Source organism: Suncus etruscus, chromosome 7, assembly GCF_024139225.1.
Source record: "Suncus etruscus isolate mSunEtr1 chromosome 7, mSunEtr1.pri.cur, whole genome shotgun sequence".
NCBI classification, from domain to species: Eukaryota; Metazoa; Chordata; class Mammalia; order Eulipotyphla; family Soricidae; genus Suncus; species Suncus etruscus.
Window position 1 is genome coordinate 20,549,772 of NC_064854.1, and position 21,251 is coordinate 20,571,022.

Here is a 21,251-nt window from a genome sequence, read left to right on the forward strand (position 1 = left end):
TTCTTCTCATTCTGGGTTTGGTGATTCTTGGAAGGAATTTAGGTTTGAGGCCTGGCTGGCCCACGCATGAGTTACCTGGTCCTGAGGAACCATGGGCTTCACCATAGCAGCCTATGTGCGCAACTTGGGGTTCTGAGGGGAGAGTAGACTGAGTGACCTCTTCTTACCCTTGGACGGGACAGTACTAGGGAGTGGTATAAAATAATCACACCCCCCAATCTCTTCTAAGCCTATGGATCAAATATCAAAGACTCACAGTCATTCGTTGTCTTCCCTAAATGAGGTGTAAAATTCTGAGCAAAATGTGGATTTTAAATCCACTGGAGGAGAAAGGTAGCTAGAGGTAAATATTTCCTTAGATCAAGGTCCCAACGTGGCCAGATACTTCTGGAAAATTCATTCAGATTTTTGTGTACATTTCATATCAAGTGGAGGATAGGGACCAAAGAAAGTGTATATCCTCAGTCAAGTGTGTTGGTGGCTCATTGCCACAAAACACTGGCTCACTCACAGGTAAACTCTCTGTCCAATCACTCAGGTAACTAGTCGCTCAGAGTGGCCCGCCTTTTAGTTGGCTGTTCTTTTTTTTTTTTTTTTTTGCTATGTCAATATTAGCTGCACGAAAGGTGGTTTTTCCAAGAATTTATCTATCCCTTGCACTTAATTATGACTAGTCATTTGAAAGAGATTTGATGTAATGAATGATTGCATTTAGATCAGAGCTGTCCAGTCACCAGAATAACTTTTTCATCTTCAAATTCAATAAAAATCAAATTCATTTTGGCCTTTACAATTGCTCCCTGAGGATGGGAAAGAGCCATTTTCCATTTTCCTTTCTACTGTAGCTTCGCCGTTTAACTGAAAATAAATATGTCAGAACTCTACATATTCACATGGAAGATCTGGGGGGGGGGCGACAGGAAAGAGAACTGCTCCTTTTTTTTTCTGTTGCACTGGATCATACATTGGACTTTTTAAGGGAGTGATAAATCAACTCTAAAAAAAATGATTAAAAATATCTTATAACCCAATTAGAGAGACTCAATGATCACATTACAAAGGAAGTATATGAAAAAGATTCCAACAAGACGGGCAAATTTCACAGAACACCCACACTTTGCAGGAAGGCCGACAGTGCTATGTGGATCTCTGAGGAAATTCAAGGAGGAGAGTTAAATATTCTGAGGAGTAGTGTCGCTGAATGAGAGTCAGGCTGTGAAATCTGGCACTGTGTCTTCCGTGTTTTCTCTTTTGGGATCAAACATGGTACCTGCAACAGAAAAAAGGATGCTCAGGGGACCCTAAGGGATGCTGGGGATTAAACCTGAGTTGGCTGCATGCAAGGCAAGTGCCCTCCCAGCTTGTATTATCGCTCTGGCCCAGAGCCTCTGTTTTTCTATGACAGTGGCTACAAGTAGAATTCTGAATACGGGAGGTCGCTGCATCCCTATTCTCCTCATTAAGGTCTGGCCTTGGCTGGAGCTGTGCTGAGTGGACACTCAGATCTTCATCCTGGTTGTTGGTTACATGAACATCCCTGGCTTGTATTACTAAAAGTGAGGGTTGCTCCATCTGGTGTGCAGAAAGTAGTAGAAAATGGCTAAATAACATGGTGTACCCAGAAGGCAGACCATCATGCAGGTGTTAAAATGCTTATAAGGCATCGGGAGTGATAGAATTGTGGGGAGGGAGGTTGCCTTGCATGTGGCTAACCCAGGTTCAACCCCCAGCATCTGAGTTTGTCAGGAATGATCTCCAAGGACAGGCCCTGGAGTAAGTTCTGAGCATCAGGTGTGGCCCCCAAACCATAAAACAAACAAACCAAAAAATCCAACCAAACCCAACAACAGCCACCACAAAAAGTATATGCAGATTTGTAACAGAATGGAAACGCCAGATTAAAAGAAACAATTCAGGAGACAAAACTTTCTCAAGTTTCTTATCCATTGTATAAATAAAAGAAAACAAGGGATTGGGGGTATGGCTGAGATACAGCACAGGTTTTGCATGTGAGGCCTTGGGCTCTGCCCTGGCACCATAAAAAATGATAATAAAACAAATATGGAGAAAAATCTTGGTGTGTGTATGTGTGGGGAAATCCCTCTGTAATGACTGTCTTTGGGCAGAATAACTAATTGAAATTTTATTCCTTATCGTTTTAGTTTTTGAAAAAGTATGTCATACCAACTTTGGCTCATTAAGCCACTGAGTAAAAAATAAAAGCACAGCATTTGCTAGCTGCCAGGTGGGAAGAGCAGTGACCGCCAACCTGAGTGCTTCTGGGGGAGGTTGGCACGACTGTCTAAGAAGTCTATCAGGGGTTGGAGCCATAGCGCATTGGGGAGAGCGTTGGCCTTGCAGTGGCTGGCCTGGATTCAATCCCCAGCATCCTATATAGTCCTCCCAGTCCACCAGGAGTGATTCCTGAGTGCAGGGCCAATAAGCTAAGCCCTGAGCACTGTCAGGTGTGAGCCCCCAGTATAAAAGAGTATTATTGCATTATAAGACTGGAATTCATGTTCTAAATAGAATAAGTTTGTGCTAAATACTAGATGGCCCAGGGTTTGGAGTGAAGAGGTATTGGTTAAGCAACATGATTGCCCTTCAGTTCTTAGGATCGAACCTGGGTCAACTTCATGCCAGAAGCATCTTATCCATTGTACTGTCTTTCTGGTTTCAGTCCTGCAGTTTATAGGAATAAGAAACAAGGAGAAAACTGGAGTTTTTATTCACTGGAAAATATTTTGGAACAAGGGACTGGAGTTTTTCACATTCACTGTGAAAAATATTTTGGAACAAAGGGCATTTAGGGCCGCTGCCTGGAGTGATGGGTGGGGGGTGGGTGTCCTGTCTCAGTAGCACATTGCTGGAGATTGCATTTGGGATGCTGAAAATCTTTCTCATGCAAATATTTTGATGTGCTATATTTCCCAGCAGTGATGAAAATGTAAATGTGTTTTTACCTGTTGGTGGTAGAGAAATGCTGTCCAGTCTTTCATCACTGTCAGCTACTTCTGCTGGTTACAAACATAAAACACAAATCTCATTAGTTTCGGGCCGCTCATTCATTGTACCGAGAGCACAGTAATATAATTTAAAAACTCCAGTACACATAATAGCTTTCACCTTTCTTCTCCCCTCAGCAGGTTCACATTACAGATTCTTCGTGCCATTTTTTAAATAAAATAGATTTTAAGATAAGATCAAAACACTTTTCCTGAATAAAAAATATATTTTGTCTTGCGAACCTTATTCTTTCCATCACTGTGATGATTTCAATTTGTTTTTGTTTTCTTTTGTTTTTTGTTTTTTGTTTTTTTTTGGTTTTGGGTCACACCAAACAATGCTCAGGGGTTATCCCTGGCTCTGCACTCAGGAATAAATCCTGGTTGGTGGTACAAGGGGCCATATGGGATGCTGGGGATCGAGCTTGGTTGGCTTTGTGCAAGTCAAACATCCTATTTGCTGGACTATCTCTCTGGTCATACTTCAATTCATTTTCTTACTTATTTATATGATGCTAATATTTGCCAAGGATCTAACATGAATTGTTCCAATATGACATCAAAGGCATGGCCAGTGAATTCCTGTGGAAGAATTTTACTGGTCACTCTCTGAAGCATTTCTGTGGAGTAGACTTGGGAAATACTGAACTGAATACTGAAGATTTTGAAGATGACTGGAAATTCAGACCTTGATGTTTGCTGGCCTTAAAGGTCACAATTCATTCATAAAGACACACCCCCACTGTGTGTTCAAGCCCTAACCAGGGGTCCTCTCTGACACATTTTCCCTACAGATAGACACTGGAAAGCTTACTCTAAACAGGAAAGAAGCTTGTCTACCACCAACAAGCTGGAGACACTCCTCTAGGCCCTGGGAAGAACTGTCGTGGCACGTCTCATGTCCCAGCAGCCCCTTTCCTCCTATGGCAGAAGTGGGCACATCCAACTGGCCAAAAGAGCCACCATGTGTAACCCACTGCAATTCTGTGCTGGCCGGAAGCAAACTCATGTTGTCTCTGTGCAAGGTTTGACAGCTGTCATTCGCCAGCACAATCAGGTTTGAGGCAGATGGCCACAATTAAAGATGTCCACTTTTGGGCCAGAGCAGGAAGGGCATTTGCCTTACATGCGGGCAGCCCAAGTTTAATCTTTGGCATCCCCTATGGTCCCCCGAGACTGCCTGAAGTAATTCCTGAGCACAAAACCAGGAATCACCCCTGAGCACCACTGGGTGTGGCCCCAAACCAAAAAATAAAAGTTTCCACTTGCATTCACTTCTGTCACAGACTGCTATATACTAACAGCAGAGAAAGGCCTGGTATCAGCTGGTTGTCAAGGAGGGATCACTAGGGAGAGATTGTGGTTGGAGAAGAGTAGAGAGCACTAAAAATGATGCTGACAATGAGCACTTCAGGACAGAGAGCTTTACTCTCAAGCCATGAGATGAAGAGCAAGATGAAAATATTGTGACTAGGTTGACAGATGAAGTGCGGATCATATTCAAATTTGTTTCTGAATGACGAGTCTTTAAAATGGATAGGTCTTGGGGCTGGAGAGATAGCACAGCGGTAGGGTGTTTGCTTCACAAGTGGCTGACCCAGGACCAATGGTGGTTCGAATCTCGACATCCCATATGGTCTCCTGTGACTGCCAGGAGTGATTTTTGAGCAGAGAGCCAGGAGTAACCCCTGAGCACCACCAGGTGTGGCCCAAAAAAACCAAAAGAAAAGAAAAGAAAAAAAAAGAATAGGTCTTAAAATGATGTTTATTTTTTATTTCTTTACTCTTTTTTTTTTTTTTTTTTTTTGTGGTTTTTGGGTCACACCCGGCAGCGCTCAGGGGTTACTCCTGGCTCCACGCTCAGAAATTGCTCCTGGCAGGCTGGGGAGACCAATGACCAGGATTTGAACCAATGACCTCCATGCTATCTCTCCGGCCCCTTTACTCCTTTATTTTTTTTTGGTGTTTGGGCCACACTCAGGGATTACTCCTGGCTCTGTGTTCAGGGGGACCCTATAAAATACTGGGGATCGAACCTGGGTCAGCCATGTGCAAGGCAAATGCCCTTCCCACTGTTCTATTGCTCTAGCCCCAAAATGTTACTTTCTTTTTTTTTTTTTTTTTTTGTTTTGTTTTTGTTTTTGGGCCACACCCGTTTGATGCTCAGGGGTTACTCCTGGCTATGCGCTCAGAAGTCGCTCCTGGCTTGGGGGGACCATATGGGACGCCGGGGGATCGAACCTCGGTCCGTCCTATGCTAGCGCTTGCAAGGCAGACACCTTACCTGTAGCGCCACCTTCCCGGCCCCCAAAATGTTACTTTCTAAAAGGAATTATTCTATATATTAAAAAATACTGAATGAAGGTAGGTCCTATTTCTATTTATTGCTAGCAGGTGTTATTATTTTCTGATTGGCCTGAGTGACTGGACGGGTAGATGAACAATATAGTGGTTGTTTCATTGGAATTTAAAAAATTCTTCAAAAATAGGAATAGTAGCAAATATCTCCATCACTTATTAGATGTTTTCCTTTTACTTTATATATGAGTACTTTATATATGTTGGCATGTAACTCTCTGAAAACCCTAGAATTGTTTTTTGTTTGCTTTTTTTTTTTTTTTTTTTGGCCACATCCAGTGATGCTCAGGGGTTACTCCTGGCTATGCGCTCGGAAATTGCTCCTGGCTTGGGGGATCATATGGGATATCAGGGGATCGAATCGCAGTCCATCCTAGGCTAGCGTGCCCAAGGCAGACACCTTCTGCCCTGTGCAACCGCTCCAGCCCCTAGAATTTTTTTTTTTATAATAATCATTTTCACAAATTAGGATGCTGAGAATTGGGGAAGTTAAAAAACGAAACTATTTCTGCTAAGTTGAATGACAGCACTGTTACCTAAAAGTGGCACTGCCTGGGATCTTTCTTACTTTGCAATTATCACATGCTTTGATATCAAGCTGGGGGGAGCATTTGGGATACCGGGATTCGAGCCACTGTTAGTTCTGGATTGGCTGTGTGCAAGGCAAATGCCTTGCCACTGTGCTACCTCTCTGGCCCTAAATAGTTTCTTTTTTGTTTTGTCTTTGGGTTTTTTTTTTTGGGCCACACCTGGTGACGCTCAGGGGCTACTCCTGGCTTTGTGTTCAGAAAGTGCTTCTGACTTGGGGGACCATATGGGATCCCGGGGATAGAATCCAGGTCCGTCCTGGGTCAGCTGCATGCAAGGCAAATGCCCCACCTCTGTGTTATCGCTCTGGCTCCATTATATATGTTAGATGGTAATGCATGAACAGGATGAAGTGTTGTGTGTCTGGATTTAATGATAACATCTCTCCAGAGCAACAAGCTCAAAATCTTTCTTCCCAAGTTGACAGCCAGGTTGGGAAATTTGGAAAGATGGAGTAAGCTCAATAAAAATTGAATAGAGAGCAACGTGACTTAGATCTAACGCACGCATACACATTCAACTCTGAGGAAATAATCTAATGAAAATGATAAAAACCCACACCAGGAAAGAAGTCATTCCAGTTTCTTAAAAAAAAAAATGATTACATGCCGTGCGAGCCCCAAATGAATTTCTGTTTGGATTCCCAGAACCTTTCAAATCTGTTTCTCCTAGAAAAGAGTAAGGGCCTTATAACTGCCACACGGACCAGCCGGCCCGGTTTGAGTCGGCACCTAATTCCAGGAACTGAGCCAAAGATGATAAATAATAAAGTTGAAGGTGAAGAATATTGATGAAATGCTGTTTATACTATCATTTAGATAGAAAATAATCAAGACAAAAAAGCAAGAACAAGGCCAGAGCCATAGCACAGTGGGGTGAGTGCTTGCCTTGCACATGGCTGACGTGAGTTCTATTCCCTGAGCACCACCAGGAGAGATTCCTAAGTACAGAGCTAGGAATAAGTTCTGAGCACCTCTGGGAGTGGCCCCAAACCAAACAAAAGCAGGAAAGTGAGTAGGGCTATTGATCTAGGCCCCTCAGTTCCTCTTAGCATCATGAAGGAACTAGGGCTCCTCTCTCAGTTACTCAGGGGGACAATAAGCACAAAGGGCTAGCGATGGCCTCCCCCAAGATCTGTAGCATCACAGAATTGCTCCCCAAGCAGAAGGGAAATGGCAGGTGCCAACCCCAATATCTAGGCAGATCACCCAAACTCCACTATCCATAGGGGGATGGTCCAATACCTGGAACAATGCTCCCATGGGCCACAGCAGGGGCAGTCTTGTGTGTGAAGGCTTATGATGGAGGAAAATGTGGGGGCAACAATGTGGGCGGGGTCCCCTCCTACAGAACTAAGCTTTTTGGGGACTGCTGGCCAATCTGCAGAGGACAGAGCAAGCTGGAAGAATGGAGATTCATTGGAACAACAGAAACAGAGACCAGATACTATTATTATGGTGCCTTGCAGCTGAGAATAGGGCAGAAAGAGAGCTGGGTTTCTGTGGGAAAGACACATGTTTCAGGGAAATGAAATGCAAGTGGTACTTCTTATTTTTGTCCTGTCACCCATCGCCAGCAAGACTATCTCAAAGCTGATGTTCTCCCCATGGCCTATGCCCCAGTTTGTAACATCTTCTACCCTCAAATATTGGGGATTTTGGTCCGTGTTTTTGGTTAGAGGCACATATCCTAGAATATAGTCCCTTTCCCTATCTCTGCAACATTTAAATGAGTAACATCAGAATTCAGGTTTATTTTTACTTGTTTGTTTTTGGGCCACATCCAGCAGTGCTCAGAGCTTACTCCTGGTGGGCTCTGGGGGAACCCTTGGGATGCTGAAGATCAAGCCTGGTTCTGTTGTGTGCAAGGCCAGATCCTTCCTTGCTGCTCTATGGCTCTGGCCCACATATGAATCCTGAATACATATAGTTCTTTCCCCCTCCAGTTGCCAGGAGCACCAAGAATTCCTCCCATTGTGCTTTGACACCCCCCCCCCCCCACCAGCCCCTGTGAGGCCAGGACTAGGCACAGGTCTGTGGTTGTCATGGGGAAAATAAGGTGCAGGAATTGGTTAGACCCGATGGGAACCAGATGGGATGCTGGGGATAGAACCCAGGTTGGCCACGTGCAAGACAAACACCTCCCCATTGTACTATCTCTCTGGTTCCTTGAAGATGAGATATTCTGACTAATGTTATTAGTGACATTTTTTATTTTTATTTTTTTTGGTTTTTGGGTCACACCCAGCAGCACTCAGGGGTTATTACTGGCTTTACACTCAGAAATCACTCCTATCAGGCTCGGGGGACCATATGGGATGCTGGGATTTGAACCACCGACCTTCTGCATGAAAGGCAAACACCTTACCTCCATGCTATCTCTCCGGCCCCAGTAGCGACATTATTATCTAATGTGATGACACACTGTGTTTTTCTTTATCCATTGAGAATATTAGTAGTTATTGCTCTTTATAAACAGTATCAAGTATGAAAGAAGGCACTGAAGAGTACATTTTGAATTAAAAGGAAGTTAGAGAAAGTTGACTATTTTATAATCCCAGGGCTTCCCCAGTAAAAAAAAAATCACTTGATCTGAGCGTGCCCGGGTGTCTTTTGAGTTAAGGCCTTTCCCAGGCACTGAGCTTGCTCCATCCTGGGCCTTATCACCTGCTTCCTCGCCCCTGTCTCTGCAAACGTTCCATGAATACATGAAGCAGAGACTATTCATCCATTCATGAATACACAAAGCACAAGTCTATGCTTCATCCTGCTGCTCTTCTGGAACCCCACAGCACCCCCATATGACCGTTTTAGCATCTAAAAGTCTGTCTTGCTAATTTCTACACTTTGATCAGGTCCCGTGGTTTGATCAGGGTGTAAATAATAGTCATTCAAATAAAAACAGAAACAGCAGGATTGAGAGATCTGGAGCTTCCAAGAGATGATTATTCTGATGGCAGAAAACTGTCCTCAAAGGGAAAAACCAGTGTGTGTTACCTTGGGGAAGCTGAGATATCAAGTCATCAAAAATAAATTGTTAGGCTGGAGCAGTGGCACAAGCGGTGTGGCATCTGCGTTGCCTGTGCTAGCCTAGGACGAACCATGGTTCAATCCCCCGGTGTCCCATATGGTCCCCCCAGCCAGGAGCCATTTCTGAGCACATAGTCAGGAGTAACCCCTGAGTATCACTGGGTGTGTCCCCAAAACAAAAAACAAAATAAATTGTCACTACTTAATTTCACTACTAGAATTTTCTAGAATTCTAGAATTGTCATGTAAACATTTTAAGTCAATACCAACATAAATCTTTGGCTTAAAATCCCTTTTGGTTTATTCATGTGGTGTTTCTCATAATGGTTTTGGTTTTTTTTTTGGTTTTTGGGTCACATCTGGCAGTGCTCAGGGGTTACTCCTGGCTGTCTGCTCAGAAATAGCTCCTGGCAGGCACGGGGGACTATATGGGACACCGGGATTCGAACCAACCACCTTTGGTCCTGGATCGGCTGCTTGCAAGGCAAACGCCACTGTGCTATCTCTCCGGGCCCTCATAATGGTTTTTATTCTTCCTTCCTTCCTTCCTTCCTTCCTTCCTTCCTTCCTTCCTTCCTTCCTTCCTTCCTTCCTTCCTTCCTTCCTTCCTTCCTTCCTTCCTCCCTCCCTCCCTCCCTCCCTCCCTCCCTCCCTCCCTCCCTCCCTCCCTCCTTCCTTCCTTCCTTCCTTCCTTCCTTCCTTCCTGGATCGGCTGCTTGCAAGGCAAACGCCACTGTGCTATCTCTCCGGGCCCTCATAATGGTTTTTATTCTTCCTTCCTTCCTTCCTTCCTTCCTTCCTTCCTTCCTTCCTTCCTTCCTTCCTTCCTTCCTTCCTTCCTTCCTTCCTTCCTTCCTTCTTCCTTCCTTCCTTCCTTCCTCCCTCCCTCCCTCCCTCCCTCCCTCCCTCCCTCCCTCCCTCCCTCCCTCCCTCCCTCCCTCCCTCCCTCCTTCCTTCCTTCCTTCCTTCCTTCCTTCCTTCCTATCTATCGTTTCGGAGCCACACCCAGCCACTCAGGGGTTACTCCTGACTCAGCACTCAAAAATCACTCCTGGCAGACTCAGGGGACCATTTGTTTTTTTTTTTTTTTTGGTTTTTGGGCCACACCCGTTTGACACTCAGGGGTTACTCCTGGCTATGTGCTCAGAAATCGCCCCTGGCTTGGGGGGACCATATGGGACGCCGGGGATCGAACCGCGGTCCGTTCCTTGGCTAGCGCTTGTAAGGCAGACACCTTACCTCTAGCGCCACCTTCCCGGCCCCTGGACCATTTGGGATGTCAGGAATCAAACACAAGTCTATCCGGGGTTGGTCACGTGCAAGGCAAACTACTGTGCTATTGCTCTGGCCCCCAGAAGCTCATACATTTTTATAAAGTCATGTAAATCCAAAGAAACAAAAATCAGCAATAGAAGTCATGACACAGAGACCAAGCCTCATATGCGGATAAGACCTCAATGAGATTAGTGATATATTATTTTATAAAATCATATAAATCCAAAGAAACAAAAATTAGTAAGCAATAGAAGTCATGACAGAGAGACCAAACCTCATATGCAGACATGTGAGACCACAATGAGATTAGTCATATATTGTTTTATTATTACATGTAAGTGGCACGATAACATTTTTAATATTTAGTCTACAGGTAATTTTTTTTCAGTTTTTCGGCCATAACCCAGCAATACGCAGGGGTTCACTCCTGGCTTTGCACTCAGGAATCACTTGTGGCAATGCTTGGGGAAACCTTATGGGATATGGGGGATCAAGGCTGAGTCAGGAGACTGCAAGGCAAGTGCCCTCCCTGCTATATTATTGATGGCCCCAATCTTTGGTGATTTTCAAATTCCTTTGAGTAAGACTTAAAAAAAACACAACATGGCATATTATACTTCATATACTTTCAAATGACAAAAGCCAACGAGATCCTGCAGAGCAGAGTAATGCATTTGGCAAAGTCTCCAAACTCAGTGGTTTCTGGCAGCGTGTTCCTACCTGAGCCTCTTTTTAACCTTCTTCTGGCCAGTTTAATCTGGTCTTGCAGAATCTGGACCCAGTCTCGTGGGCCGGGAAGTTTATCCACATGATTAGCCGTACAGTATTTTTCTGTGAAGACTGAAAGAAAATGTGAAATATTGTTACTTTAACACACAAAAGATGCAGTTAGGAAACAGGAATATATCCTCAGAAGGAAATCAAGTCTATTTCTTTTCTTTTATTGGGGATCACTCCCAGCAGTTCTTAGGGAGGACTCCTGGCTCTGCACTCAGGAATCACTCTTGTCAGTGATCAGGGGACCATATGGGATGCTGGGACTCAAACCCAGGTTAGTTGCGTCAAGGCAATGACCCTAGCCACTGTGCTATCACTCTGGCCCCAAGAAAGTCTATTTCTACTTTATTCCACTGCAGACATCAATGCTGTAGTAACAGTTAATGTTCACAGGACCTTCCTTTGGTGAAGATGGAGCCTGATAAATGAAACCAGCTCTTAGGGCTTGCTTAAGTCTTGCTTCATATCTGATTTAAGATATAGATGTAGAGTCATTAATATTTTGTAGGATCTTGGGGCCGGAGAGACAGCATGGAGGTAAGGCCTTTGTCTTTCATGCAGAAGGTCGGTGGTTCGAATCCCGGCATTCCATATGGTCCCCTGAGACTGCCAGGAGCGATTTCTGAGCCAGGAGTAACCTCTGAGTGCGACTGGGTGTGGCCCCAAAACCAAAAAAATATTTTGTAGGATCCATCCTTTCTGCCCCTCTGAACACATGCACATGCGTCTCATGAATTGAGAGGAAAAAACTTCCATAGGATCCATTTGCCCTAAGAAACTGTTCAGTGGATATAGTAAGTGATATCATGTCTGGGTTAATTCCCAACTGAATGCAAAAATCATATAAGTATGACTTTTTTGTGATTTCTACCAACATAACCAGCAATTCATATAATGCAGTGTTAATAAAATTAATAATAATAAAATCCATAAAGCCAGTAAAGCTCCTGATCTGGGGCCAAAGAGATAGTACAGTGGGCAGGCGCATGCCATGTGTGTGCTGACCTGGGTTTGACTTCAGCACCCAGGGGGTTTACCAAGCCCAAGAAGGAGTGATCCCTGAGTGCAGCCAGGGATAAGCCCTAGTGTGGCCCCCGAACCAAACCAAATAAAGAGAGTTCCAGATCTTTACCGAGCCAAGTTCTTCCTAGTTACTGGCTTCCAGGAAAGAACAAAGAATGTTGGAAAACCACGTGATAGGCAAAGGGAAGCAGGACAATTCTCTCATTAAGCCATACCATGTGTGACTGCATTGCATGTCGGCATTTCTGCCTTACCCTCCATTCCTAAGCACTTTTATCTTTTTGTTGCTGTTGTTTTAGGGGTCATACCAGGCAGCGCTCAGGTCTTATTCTTGGCTTTATGCTCAGGGATCCCAGCTGGCTGGGCTCTGATTGAAACTGGGTTGGCTTTGTGCCAGTCCAGTTCCCTCCCCACTGATTTCTGAGCACTTTTTTGGGTTTTTTTTTTTTGGGGTCATACCTGGCAGTGCTCAGGGGTTACTCCTGGCTCCATGCTCAGAAATTGCTCCTGGCAGGTATGGGGAACCATATGGGATGCCGGGATTTAAACCAATGACCTTCTGCATGAAAGGCAAATCCATGCTATCTCTCCGGCCCCGATTCCTGAGCACTTTTAAACTCTCCCTTTTCATCTGACTCTCTGTAAGGGCAAGCTCAGGTGTGCAATCACATTGTACTGCATATGGTGTCTTTTAAATATTGGTAAATTTAATGTTTTTCAAGGCTCTTAATATTAACATTTAATATTAAAAAGATTTAACTCATTTCACTCTGCATATTTTCTATGGAATGAAAATGTAAACACGCCACCAGAATGAGAATAGCTAGTTGCATTACTCATGACAGAAGCTTGAAAATCTACCACTATAGAAATAGCTCATTCACATAAAAGACCAACTTCAAAAGTTCCCGTGTGGAAAATGAACAACATATATTTAGCATAAAAGAACTTCAGGAAAATGTCCAACTAAGAAGTCAGAGAAAGTATGTTCACAAACATGCACTAAACCAACTTAAACAGAAACAATGTCAAAAAACTTGATAAAATCGAGGCATCCTTGCACAATTAAACATGAATGTTGGGGGGCCGGCGAGGTGGCGCTAGAGGTAAGGTGTCTGTCTGCCTTGCAAGCGCTAGCCAAGGAAGGCCCATGGTTCTATCCCCCAGTGTCCCATATGGCCCCCCCAAGCCAGGGGCAATTTCTGAGCCAGGAGTAACCTTTGAGCATCAAATGGGTGTGGCTCGAAAAACCAAAAACAAACAAACAAAAATAAAACAATAAACAAAAACATGTATGTTGGCATAGTAATATATAAGGAGACACATCAAAAACTCTAATGCCTTTGGTAATTTTTTTCCTAGAATGAAACCTTAGAAAATAATTTGAAAAAGAAAGGCTGAGGGCATAAAGAGACAGAAGGGTGAGGCTCCTGAGGGATATGTGTGATTCTTTTTTTTTGGGTGAGGGGAAGGTTTGGGTCACACCCGGCAGAGTTCAGGGGTTCCTCCTGGCTCTACACTCAGAAATCACTCTTGGCAGGCTCGGGGGACCGTATTGGATGCCGGGATTCGAACCACTGTCCTGCATGCAAGGCAAACACCTTACCTCCATGCTATCTCTCTGGCTGCAGATCAGTGTGATTCTTATGGCCCTCTCATGAGGAAGCAGACTCCACAGACTGAGGTGAATCCCCGCCACAGGCCCACAGGGGAACAGGCTGAGGTGAACGCTCACCACAGGCCCATGGGGGAGGAGCAGGCTGAAGTGAATCCCTGCCACAGGCCACACTCCCATCGGTTCCATTTGAAAAAGAAGGGCAGTAAGAAAAGGACAATAGTGGATTAGGAAAGACGCAGAGCGATTGTGGTGGGCAGAGAAGATCACAGGGACATGGGGTGGGTGTGGAAGATGTGGGCTGCAGAGTTGAGGGGAGGCCAGGGACCCCAGTGGATGGGGTCTGGTAGAAACCCACAAGCTGTGGGGCCAGGGAAGATCAAGCTGGGAAACATTTGGTGACTGAACTTGTTTGCCAGTTTAGGCACTAATAGAAGCAAACATCAGAGCGCACACATTTGCTCCCACAAACTAATTGGGGGAGAAAGGCCTATTGAATAGGTAGGAAATCTTAATTAATAGCATTTCACTAAAGGACACTGTTTATTTAGTATACTGAAATGCCCATAATAATGTTTCCTAATCAGAGAATTGCCAGAAGGTTCTTCGAGTCCTGTTTTAATGAATAGGAAAAAAAATGTTTGTACTTAGCACCTTATTAGTTTATATGAAAATGTGTGCCAGAAAATGACTGAAGCTACTGTCTTAGCAGGTAAACATCGCCTTCCTTGTCACATTATTTATATAATCAATTTCCATAGCAACCTCTCTTCCCTGAGATTATGAAATGCGTGTGTCCAAATTAGCACACATTAGAAGTAGTGCTTCCAAATTAACACGGTAGATGCGGGTGATGCCAACTTCCAGACGATTCCCAGAATTTGTGTGTGGCAGCTGCCAGGCGCGAGCACCACGCAGGGAAGGTGCTGAAAAGTTCCCCACCTTCTGTGAGAATATTCACAGTGTTTTCTCTAGAGCTCTTCTTCAGGGGAAAGTTCTGGCACTTATTGCAAAGGCAACAATTTCTTTTTAGTTTCTAAGTGTCTTTTCTTTTCATCATCTTTTTTTGTTTTTGTGTGTGGGCAAAACCTCCTAAACAGAGCTTAGGGACTCTAAATAGCTCTCAGGGGTACTTTCAATCATACCAGCCAATAAACCAGATGGCTCAGTGATAACGCCAGAGGATGCCATGCCAGGGATTACCTGGTCCACCTCCAGTGGTGTTCGGATGGCTCATAGTTGTGGCATTTAGAGCCCCATGGTGCCAGGATTGAGTCAGGACCCCACCCTTGCACTCTATTTTTTTTCCGGGTCACACCCATTTGATGATCAGGGGTTACTCCTGGCTAAGTGCTCAGAAATTGCTTCACTTGTACTCTTGCCCTTTACCTCATGCTGCCTTCCTAGTCCCTCTTGCAAATTTTCCCCTTATTTCATTTAGAAATTAGAAGGTTTTAGTAGGAATCCAGGGAAATACGTCTCTTGAGTCTAGTAGACCTTTGAAGGCAAAGCTTTAGGCTTTCTGAAAAATACCTGTACAAACAAACATTTCCATTGGGCAGATTTCTGACATTCTGTTTTGTGAACTCCGTTCAGACTTAAAAGAGACTTTTAACTTGCCTCTGTGTCCTGAAGATGAAACCCTCTTCTCTGCCTCTGTATTGATCTAAAAATGCTCAATAAATAGAGGTAGAGAGTGAGTGGAATATATTTTCCCCCAGATCTGAATCTTTCGCTAAAGGTCATGCTATTATGCTGGTAACAATGACATTAGGAGAAATGATGTGAAAAGAGGCGGCGCTGGCCAGACCCAGTCTGCCTCCTTTGGTCATGATGCGTCATTAAGAAGGACAGAATCACAATTTGCTTTCATTGTCAGGATGCAATAGGTCTTAAGAAACATTTCTTGCCTTTTCCATTCTAATACATCCAGGAGAGGCAGGGGGTTGAGTCTAAACAAGTCCCAGTCATCTGAGCAAGAGGATGGAAGCCAAGAAGGAAACGAAGGAGAATGGAGTGATAGCACAGTGGGGAGGGCATTTGCCTTCTAAGCACTGACCTGGGTTCGATCCTGGCATCCCATAGGGTTCCCCAAGCCTGCCAAGAGTAATTCCTGAGCACAGAGCCAGAAGTAACTTCGGAGTGCCACCGGGCATGGCCCCATCACCAAAGTAAATGAAAGAAGAGGTGAAGCATTGATTCTAGAGTGTAGTCTGGGGTCCCAAGATAGAGAGTGTGACGTCTGTTGTCAGGGAAATGACCAGTATTCAGATGTTGCACTGAGCTGTGTCCTTTCATTGTTTATAAATAATAAAAAGCTAGTGGGAGTGGGTGGCAGAGTTTCCCTAGGAAGGTGGCACTATATAGCGTCATCAGGGGACTCAGAGGCATGAGGGGATATGCTGAGTGGGGGTTGTCTCTGTAGTTCCTAGAGAAGTTGTCACTTGGTTGTTTCTGTTCCCTGTGCTGGGCAGAGCAGGGCATGGAGTCCCACAGAAATCACTCGCAGACCCTGGAGCAGCAGGAGGGACTCGTAAAGATTGACTCACAGGGACACTGCTTGGTCAGAGGACACAGGTCCATGGTGACAGCCCAGCTCTGCTCTGCATGTGGAACTCTTGGCAGGGTGGATTCCAGTACCGAGAAACTTGAAGTGGACAGGAAGAACTGCAAGTGGGGTCTAATGGATGTGCCCTGCTCCTAAGGAGAGGGTAGGACAGAGAAGGACACAGAATGCCCCCCCCCCCCGCAGTGGGTGTAGTCCACCAGCACTGCCACGTCCCACTCCCCTCTTTACTCTGCACACGGGTTGTCTGCAGCAGCCCAGCTAAGCACTTTCTGTCTATCTTTCCTCGAATCTTTGCAGTAACCCGAGAGCTGGAACTGTAAACCCAACAATCCAGTTTACAAAGCCAAACACGTGGTGACAGAGTTGGTCCCTCAGTCCATCCATTGCCAAGGAATGATTTTCCACATCAATTATTTAATTTTTAATTACAATGGTAGCAGAGGTACTACATGGATTTTGAAAAAAAATAAAAATAAATTCTGGATAAAGCACATCAATATAAGCTAAGTGAAGAGTTCCTCCAAAGTTGTGATTGTAGTGACTTGAAAGAGGGGAATGATGGACATGGAAGAGGAGAGTGGAGGGTTTGAGAAATCCCCCAATCAAGAGGGCTAGCTGGCCTTTGGCAAGGAAGGAAGAGGGAGGCTGGGTATGGGCAGGTTGGCATCCCAGAACACTCAACCCAGACACAGGCAACTCCAGTCAGCCTTCCCTTCCAAATGTTCTAATAGAATTCGGGCTTTCCTGGATGACATAATGTATGTTGTTCTCCACAGAGCAGACAGACAGTTCTCAGTCAATGCTTTGCTGTTGTCCATTCTAATAATTCCTCAAAAGAAAACATGGCAGTTGAGGGGCTCTAAAGAAAAGGAAAAGGACCACACTAACATCAGTTTCCAGTGCTTCCTGTTGGGACCCTTCTCCAGACTAGTTTATACACGTGCAGCTTCTCAAAGTTGATCAACCCAGAGGTTGAATCAGCCCGAGCAGAAGCTCCAATGGCTAAAGCTAAAGAAATGGATTAAGTACGAGGATTAAGTACAATTGCAAAGGGCACTCTCTGCTGATACCCAGTTCTTTCCCTTAACTGGAATCAGGGTGCTGAAATGAGGGGCAGAGTTCGTCAGCACCAAAACAGTGGGGTGAGGAGGAGCCAGTCATGTTGAAGGGGCCTCCGGGAAACTGCCTGCTTGTGGCCCTGGCTGGAACTGTGGGTGGGTGTTTGTCCCTCTGCTTTCCAAGCCAGCGCACACTGGGTCAGGAAGGGTATTGACCTGTGAGAAGCCTGGCCACAGGCCACACACGTCCTATGTTGAGGGAACGGTGGGACAGGGGCAATTTTCAGTGTTAGGAATGCTGACAGGGAAGGATACAGGTGCCTCTCAGAGCAATGTGTGGCAGCCAGGATTGTGAGGGGCAGAAATGAAGAAGAAAGAATAAAAAGGAGGAAAGAAAGAGGAGGAAAGTGAGTCTCTGGAGACAAGGTGGGCAGTGAGAACATGATGAACAAACAGGCTCAGGAGCTGCCTCTGTTGATCCCATTTCCACTTGCAGACTCACTCCCAGCCTCAGAGATGATCTCAGTTCAGCTGTAGACATCGAAGTAAAGTGACTATCGTGAAGAAGCCAATTTTGGGGTTTCTGGGGGCAAATTCCAGTGATGCTTGCTCTACGCTGTCGTATGTTTAGGATGCATGAATATTTGGGTTTATTTTTGGCCCAGAACGGGCGATGCTCAGGGCTTACTCCCGGCTTTGTGCTCAGAAATCACTTCTGGTGGTGCTCAGGGGAGCATATGGAATGCTGGGAATTGAGACTGGGTCAGCCACATACAAAACAAATGTCTTCCCTGAGGTTCTATTGCTCCAGATGCATGGGTATTTTGACTAAAAAACACACATACACAGTCCACATTTTGACAATGCCTTGGGTGAGTTTCCCTCTGTAGGGGGTGAGGGTGCAGACTCAGCGTCTGGTTATGGAGAGGCAGGGCCACTCTCTTCAAAGGAGCCAGCAACAGCGTCTGTCTGCTGCATAGATGGATGGAAGCTCCTGTTCCTGACAGACTTCACTGTAAAGTGTTGCTAGGTGCTAGCATTTGACCCACAGTCCAATCTCCTTCAGAATTGGAGTCAGCAGTCTCTGCCAATGCGCTCTCAGCTGAGTTTATGTTTTAATGTACATCCTCTGTTGTCATTTCCACACTGCCTCTTCCTCTTCCCGATGGGGTAGATTCCACCTCACGGCCCCACTTTCTCTGTTCTTCCAAAAACAGCCACTGATCATCCATTCCGGTTCATTCTCAGCCTGTAAACCGTCAGATTTGCAAATCCAACTCCCAACACTGGTTCTCTGTTTCCACCATGGTGCCTCCCTTTCGGCCCTCAAACATCTGTTGCTGTTGGTACTTTGACCTTTTCTCCCGCATCACAAAGGTTCTCCATGGCATCTGGAATGTTGAATCCATTCCAGAAGGTTTTCAGCCGATATTGCCCAGATCTGTCAGAGGAGCTGCCAAGATGGCAGCTGCCGTAACAGGTTTGTCTTTCACTGTTAAGACATGACTGAAATGACCCCATGATTCCCCGGGCACAATGGTTGTTGGCTTTGGGAGCCTGAAAAATATTCATCTCCTTGATCCTCTCTCTATCCAAGCTCAGGGGTGACCAGGCGCGTTGTCAATTCTGTGGAAAAGAATCTTTGTTTTCTGAAAAGCAGTCTCCAAAGTGGGCTTAAGATGTTCCAGGAACCATGTCAACAGATGGACCTTTCCCCCATTGTTGAGAATAGGCAGAATGGATTTACCACAACCCACAAAGCGAGGATCTTCTCAGTAGTCAAGGAGCAGTTGCTTCCAATGGAAAATCAACTGTCCTTTGACATGCTTCAGCTGGGCACTGTTTTTTGGTTTGTTTTTGGGTCACACCCGGCATCGCTCAGGAGTTACTCCTGGCTCTATGCTCAGAAATCTCTCCTGGAAGGCCAGGATGGGGGGTGGGTGGGGGGGAGATATGGGATGCCGGGATGCATTCAAGACAAACACCTTACTTCCACTTACTTCCATGCTATCTCTTCGGCCCCCAGGGGGCACTCCTTTTTTTAACCTGAATGGCATCTTCCAATAACATTGTCACTGTGAAAGTGACCCCTTCACTGGCACCTTCAGCTGGATTTTTGGAAGAGCCTGCTGTTCTCCCACATTGACTCTTGCTGACATGGTGTCTTAGTTTCTTGTCTCCTATATCTTAAGAACCATCTCAGCTGTGTCCAGGCCTTTCCTCCTCAGCTTCCTCACCTCTTTCAGCCTGCGAAGAACTGAGAGGCATTGTTAGGCTCTTGTTTTGGATTTAGTCTTTGACTTGAGGTACAGTTGTATCTGGTTGGACTCCCAGGGGTCTCAAACTCGCAGCCCGAGGGCCGTTTGCGGCTCTCCGTACAACATTTGGTGGCCCTGCCCTACAGGAATCTTTTTTTGTTTTGTTTTGTTTTAGTTGTTTGGGTCACACCCCCCAATGTTCAAGGCTTACTACTGACTTTACACTCAAGGATCACCCCGACTTTGCCTCCTGTGGCCCCCAGGTAAATTGAGTTTGAGACCCCTGATAGACTCTGGACTCTTCTTTCTCTTCTAACTTCTAACTTATTCTGTCTGGACTCTTCCAACTTTCTTCTCATTGGCAGAAAAAGCTATTTCACTTTTTCATTCTGTGATCACTGGAGTGGCAGTTAATCTATCTAGAACCTTTCCTTTGTCCTCTCACAGTGGTGGTGGCCAGGTACTGTTTGGCACTGGTGCACATCCTGTCATCCCATCTCAGTGCTGACTGAAATGCCTCCCTCATTCAGTTTCCTCATTCCGAGCTTTCGGTTTACAGGGAGAAGCTTACCTACATTACTTCCTCCCTCTGCCAAACACTTAGGTAAACTCATTGTAGGAACAGTAGTTGGCCTGATTTCAACATTCACGTCTCCTGGGACAAGGAGAACCCAAGAGAGGAGAAGAAACCAGGAAGGGCTGGTGGGTATAGCAGTCGCCAGTCCCATAGTTACTGATGGTTTGTGGCTCCCATATCCTTAGAGATCACTGACCAATGACTAGCCTAACATCCAGTAATAATGAAAATAAAATTTGAAATATGGCAGGAAATTGCAGAGTGTGACATGAGAGATGAAGTGAGAAAAGGCCATGTGAGATGACTCTGAGGGTGGATTTCTGTCACGGCACTGTCTCTTCTATGGTCTCCCTAAGGGAATACCACAAAAGGCACTCAGTGACAAAAGGCAGATGGTGCCAAGGACAGGGGGAGAAAAGGTACATTTAGAGTAGCCAACAAGGACAAGCCCAGCCTGGTCCTGCACTGGGGGAGAGACAGGAGAGGTCCCCCTCAGGGCCTAGACTCTAGAACATGTACTGATCCTGAGGTGGAGATGGGGAAGTGCTGACTTTCACAAAGATGAGAAAAGAAAATTGGGGTATGTGTGGTAGGAAGCTGTGGCACAGTGACCAAAGAGCTGGCTGGCTTTGCCTTGGTTTGATCCCTAGCACCACATGGACCCCTGAGTATGCTGGGTGCAGCTGGGGTGGAGCCAGGTGACCTAAGAACTTCCTGTCCTGAGATCCTTGCTATAACTGCCAACCTGGTTGGCTCTTACACCCCTGAGCAAAAGTGAAGAGGTCCTTTCGTATAAAAAAAAAAATAAAAAGGAAATAAAAAAGCCTTGGAACTGAACGAAGAGTTTGAATGGAAGCAGGGGATGGGGTGGGGTGAGGGTGGTGGCAAAGCAGAGACTCAAAGAGATGCAGGTAGCCTTGTCCAGTGTTGGAGGGAGGAAAGGAGTTTTAATAGAAAACTCTAGATGCTGAAATGATACTCTCTGTGTTATTGAGAATTCTTGTCCTCATGAATGGGCTCTAGATAGAAGGAAATGCAGAACCCCTTTGAAGGGAGATTCTCCTGCCTGGAATACTGGCTTCTCCATGGCAAACATACAGGAAACACGGCCCAGGACAG

General features: G+C 45.4%; 1 protein-coding gene across 1 annotated transcript in view; it reads right to left on the minus strand.

Moving 5' to 3' along the window:
- Window positions 1-999: 999 nt before the first annotated feature.
- Window positions 1,000-21,251, minus strand: part of BEND7 (BEN domain containing 7) — a 76,020-nt gene continuing 55,768 nt past the window's right edge. The window contains exons 7-9 of the mRNA XM_049777799.1: window positions 10,976-11,095; window positions 2,964-3,017; window positions 1,000-1,270 (exon numbers count right to left, since the gene is read on the minus strand). Of these exons, the coding sequence (XP_049633756.1) occupies window positions 1,209-1,270; window positions 2,964-3,017; window positions 10,976-11,095 (236 nt within the window). The 3' untranslated portion in view covers window positions 1,000-1,208. The remainder of the gene's footprint in view (window positions 1,271-2,963; window positions 3,018-10,975; window positions 11,096-21,251) is intronic.